At 37.9% G+C, this 5,238-nt stretch overlaps 1 protein-coding gene across 2 annotated transcripts; it reads left to right on the forward strand.

The window, feature by feature from the left end:
• LOC109727275 (probable serine/threonine-protein kinase PBL19) lies at positions 238–4,949 on the forward strand. Of its 2 annotated transcripts, none has more exons than XM_020257328.1 (5): positions 238–455; positions 541–1,968; positions 2,899–3,159; positions 3,315–3,437; positions 3,829–4,949. In XM_020257328.1, exons 2-5 carry the CDS (start codon positions 1,588–1,590, stop codon positions 4,345–4,347), a joined length of 1,284 nt encoding a protein of 427 aa, XP_020112917.1. In that variant the 5' UTR covers positions 238–455; positions 541–1,587; the 3' UTR covers positions 4,348–4,949. The 2 variants fall into 2 exon arrangements, with proteins under 2 accessions (XP_020112917.1, XP_020112916.1); XM_020257327.1 differs by having other exon boundaries at positions 1,530–1,968.

Consider the following 5,238-nt stretch of genomic DNA (forward strand, 5'->3'; position numbering starts at 1 on the left):
ATAGGGATGACAATTCATTACTTTGCTACTTAAAAAATCGGGAACCTAACTATTTATACGCCAATCTTATTACACCTGGGGGATCCCAACTCATCCACCAGCCAACTTGCCATATTAGATTGCCTATTTTTTTTAGTTTACCAATTTAGATTGCCACTTTTTGAGCTATCGTGGTTCTTAAACCATGATAGCTATCATAGTGTCGACCTGATATATATATATATATATATAGTGTGTGTTCATATGTGGAGGGTGTAGCATAGTTGGTAAGCGAAGTTCCAGCTACCCAACTTTGACTAAAACTCACAGGGGACTACTCTTCTTTGATCATATCACCCAATTTTAAGCCCCTTCTCCTTTTCTCCCTCGGGGGCACCCTCGAAACTCTCATTATTCGCTCAAAAAGCTCAGAAAAATTAAAAAGGGGCGACAAATTTGGCAATTTTTTAACCGAGGTACGTATCAATTTTGTTGGAACTTTCGATTTTACTCTCAAAATCGGTTATTTGATGCGAAAATTGACACGAATTTTGTTCACAGGTGGGGGTGGGGGAAGAAAAAATTGTATCTTTTTTGTTTGTAGGAATGAAGAGAGCGATAAAATTAGTATCTTGTGAACTGTAAAAATTGATCGTTTGATTCATGCCCCTTTTTGTGGGTTTACTTCAAATTGCTGCTTAATTTGTGTAGGAATTGGAAGGGGGAAAAAAAAATTGCATCTTTAGTTTATAGTGAAGGATATTTATTTGTCTGGAACCTTTCTGTTTAGCTTTACAACTTGATTGTTTGATTTATTTATTTATTTTCGTGGGTTTGCTCAATTTGCCACAAATGTGTATGTGGTTAGAAAAAAAAAAATTGCATCTTTTAGCTTATGGGAACGAGATTAATTTGTTGGAACCTCTATCAACTGTTTAAATTTGTCATTTTATTCATGTTCTTTGGTGGATTTAGTCCAATTTGCCGCGGAATTTTTGTATGGATAGAAAAATTGCATCTTTTAATTGTAGGGAAGGATAGTTTCTGGAGTACGGAGTATCTTCGAAGAGTTGAGGAGATTCAAAAGGAAAAGAAAAGCAGATGCTTACTTTGCAGTAGTGTTTAATTAGCAAATTTACTGCTAGAGGGAAAAAAGAGGAGGGGGGGGAAATATGTCCAGAAAAAAAATTAAGACCAACTTAAACTGGAGAAAGATCACTTTTTTGGCTTACTTTTCATTATTTCTGGAGGATTCTTTTTCATTATAGCCGGTCATTTGTGCGATATATGCGATATTCGAGTAGAGATGTTAATGGGTTATGTTTCCCTTTGACCCAATTAAGTAAACAGCAAAAGAACTCTACATTTGATGTTGGTATGTTCTTTTCAGAATGCAGTGATTCACAAATGTATGCGATTTCACCCTGTTAGTAGATCTTTTCTCGTATTCGAAATTACGGATTCTGACATCCGATTGTTCTGGGATCTGATTTTCCTCTTTTTTCAATTTAACCTCGTGTTTGAACTGTGGATTTACTGTTTGATTTCAGGAGTTTCAGAAGAAAAAAAAAAAAAAAGAAACTCCGAGGCCGCTTTTAGTTTACAGCTATGAAGTGCTTCCCTTTCCTGAATGGAGGGAGCAGTAAGGAAGAGCCCATTATAAAGTCCTCTTCAGTTCGCTCTATTAGCACTACATCGACCGATCGTGAAACGAGGCGGTCAGGTTCCGAGCTAAATTCACAAAATGTTTCCGACTTGAGCTCGGAGTCTCTTGTGAGGAATCAGTACCCAAGCTTCTCTCAGAGGCCTAGTAATCTTAGGGCTTTTACGTTTTCTGAGTTGAAGAGTGCCACGAAGAACTTTAGCCGCTCGCTTATGGTCGGAGAAGGCGGATTCGGGTGTGTGTACAGAGGCTCGATCAAGGGATCTGAAGAATCGCACGAGAGGATAGAGATTGCTGTTAAACAGTTAAACCGCAAAGGGCTGCAGGTGAGCTTCCTTTGACTTCCACTTCTTAATCTTATTTCTTTCTGAAAAACTTCATAAAAAGAAACCACCATGTAGTATAGCCTGTGCATTTAGTATTGCACGGGTCAAACTGTAGCACTTTGCCCCTCCCTGTGGTAACTATTTCAGGTTTCCCACTAGATTCTACTACATAATGTCGTTAACGAGAAATCGAGCATATGGCAATCACATCTCTTAACTAAGCATGGAGTCCAAACGCTTGTCTGTTCTTTGCAAACGGCAGGTCCTTATCGAAAACCAAAACGGTAACCGTAAGGGGTAGGGTGCTACAATTTGAATCACAGCGAAGCAATATTGCAAATGGGTTGTTTTTACAATTTACGGGGAGGATTTTGAAGTTTTCCCTTTATTTTTTTTGCACAATGCATATGCTAAGTGGCAATTAAATTATGGATTACTGCTTTGAATTGGAAATTAAGGAAGTAAATAGAAAAAAACAAGAATAAACGCAGATAATTTGTTGTATGTCTGATGTCTTCATGGGGTATATTGTGGCGTGCGCAAAAAGATGTTTATCTAATTTCTTCGGGTTCAAATGATGAGCCCTCTCTTCATTTATCATTTCCATGGATTAAAGTTTTCACAAATGTTCGCTCATGAAGATTGATGCCTGAAACCGGCAAAACGAAATCCATGCTATATATGCTCAGTAATAAGTTATTTATATATGTAACACTTGGTATGATTTTTTTTTAAAGATCCTTATTCGAACAGATACTGCAACAAACTTTACAGTTCTATTAAGGAAAGAATATATTCAATGTGTCCAATATCATCTAAAATCTATCTAGCTTGTCCTGTTTTGGTCAAATTACGAGCATAAGACCTGATACCTGTATCAGAGCAAAAGTTATCTTTTCCTTAATTACTGAATATGCTGTACATTTACAGGGACACAAGGAATGGCTGACCGAAGTAAATGTTCTTGGGGTGGTCGAGCATCCAAATCTTGTCAAATTAATAGGTTATTGTGCTGATGACGATGAACGAGGAATACAACGGCTAATTGTGTATGAATACATGCCTAACAGAAGTGTGGAGGATCATTTGTCGACTCGCTCGGCTACAACTCTTTCGTGGCCCATGAGAATAAAAGTAGCTCTTGATGCAGCTCGTGGCTTGACATACTTGCACGAGGAAATGGATTTTCAGGTACTTAATTTCATTTTATATTTGTAGATGCTATATCTTGGGAATATACTTATATAATACTGCAATATTTTTTTTGGTAATCGCCTAGGGGTTTAATCATTCATGTCTAGCCTACTCCAATATATTCTGTTACTGAAATAGCTTTGTGTGTACAGATTATTTTTCGAGATCTTAAAACATCCAACATTCTCTTGGATGAGAACTGGAATGCAAAATTGTCCGACTTTGGATTGGCTAGACAAGGACCGGGCGAAGGTTTGAGCCATGTGTCTACAGCGGTATGTACAAATATACTGATTCCAGATATTGTCGAGTTTTATTTTTCTCGCAGATATTTTATATAATGTTCTCATTGTGTAACTAGCCTTTTGTGGCAAGTCAGATCCCTCTGCTATTTAATTTGTAATTTGGCACCAATTTTTTCAAGATTACTACAATAACCATGGTTGATAAAAGGTTCATTGATTTGTTTGTGGCCTTCTGATCTTTTAGTCATGCTTTAAGCGAAAAGCTTTTTTTTTTTCGGTTAAAAAGATTGGATGATGATGAGTTCACCAAAGAACAGTTTGTAGTTAATGTATCCTACACAATAACATTACTTCACTACATGATATTGCTGGAGTGTATGTTGTTGTTGAAGCTTATGTTGACAAAAAGTAATTCAAACAGGTTGTAGGAACTCTTGGCTATGCTGCACCAGAATACATGAAAACGGGCCGCCTCACCGCCAAGAGCGATATTTGGAGCTACGGGGTCGTCCTCTACGAGCTCATCACTGGCCGTCGGCCGATAGACCGAAACCGCCCAAAAGGCGAGCAGAAGCTCCTAGAATGGGTCAAGCCGTACATAACCGACGCAAAGAAGTTTCCTATAATAATAGACTCGAGGCTCGAAAGCCGATACTCTTTAAAGTCGGCGGTAAGACTCGCGAGTGTGGCGAACAAGTGCCTGGTCCGGGCACCAAAGTCTCGGCCCAAGATGAGTGAGTTGCTGGAGATGGTAAAAGATGTAGTGGAAAGTGCGGGGACGGGGAATCCGCAGCCCCCTATTAAGAATGTGCCGTCGAAAGAATCGGCATCGCAAGAAAAAAAGAAAGGAGGGTTGAAGAGAAGGGTTAAGGATTTAAAGATGGGCGAAAGAACGCGATTAGCATGGGAGGGGTGGATGCCAAAGCTTATAAGGACTTGATGATGATGATGAGATAAAGATGATAATGTTGTTCGTCAGAAGAGTATATAGTGGGCTTAGAATACTATTGATAGCAGCAAGTGTTTGCTACTATCAACTTTTTTACATCGGTAGTTATACGACCGTACGTAGCGCAGTTGGTTGAAAGCTTGATGGTTGGTACTCGAGATTCCAAGTTCGAAGTCTAGTTGCTTCATATTTCTAGCTAAGTTCATTTCTGGTACTTTTCTGTCACTCTCTCAAAAAAGAAAAAAAAAAAAGTTTTTTGACCTTGGATGCTTAGGGTTTGGGCTTTGGTGATAGTACTATATATATTATAGATCCAAGGATTAAAAAGTTGATAGTACCAAGTATTTTGCTACGTACAGTCAATAGTATTCTAGTTCAACTCAAGAATGTATATGCTTCTTATTATCACGACTCTTTGGCCAATTTTTCTCTTCTTTTTCTTTTGGTTTTTGGTGGGAGGGGAAGAGGTTGCACATGTGTAGAGTGTTTGTGGGGCTTGGGAGGTGTAGTAGTGTTAAATATTGTAATGCTCTTTTCTGAGATAACAATATTGAAAGATGAAAAACAGTTGCCTCTTGATGTGCTCTGAGATTTACATTTTTATTTTTACTTTCCTGTCATGAGAAAGAAAAATTGGAGACCCATCCAAAAAAATGTGATCTTGATTTTGCTGTTCAAGTGATTTTCTATTCTTCTCAGAATTACAGTGAGAATCTCAAAAAGAGACTAAAACTGAGATGGTATTGGTTTTTTTTTTTTTTTTTTTCTCTTTTCCTGTTTTTTTCCTTTGTTTGTCAATTTTGATGGCTTTGAACTTAGGAGACTGTTATGTAATTTTGATATTTCTGCCATCTCACCAACCACTGCAAAAAAAAGTACAGA

The sequence above is a fragment of the Ananas comosus genome, linkage group 22 (genome assembly GCF_001540865.1).
Source record: "Ananas comosus cultivar F153 linkage group 22, ASM154086v1, whole genome shotgun sequence".
Classification (NCBI taxonomy): Eukaryota; Viridiplantae; Streptophyta; class Magnoliopsida; order Poales; family Bromeliaceae; genus Ananas; species Ananas comosus.

Bases quoted from the DNA above. Each gene is read 5' to 3' on its own strand.
- LOC109727275 (XM_020257328.1), top strand. From the start codon at position 1,588: ATGAAGTGCTTCCCTTTCCTGAATGGAGGGAGCAGTAAGGAAGAGCCC. The intron at 1,969-2,898 runs GTGAGCTTCCTT...GTACATTTACAG, and splicing joins TAAACCGCAAAGGGCTGCAG to GGACACAAGGAATGGCTGAC. The intron at 3,438-3,828 runs GTATGTACAAAT...TAATTCAAACAG, and splicing joins TGAGCCATGTGTCTACAGCG to GTTGTAGGAACTCTTGGCTA.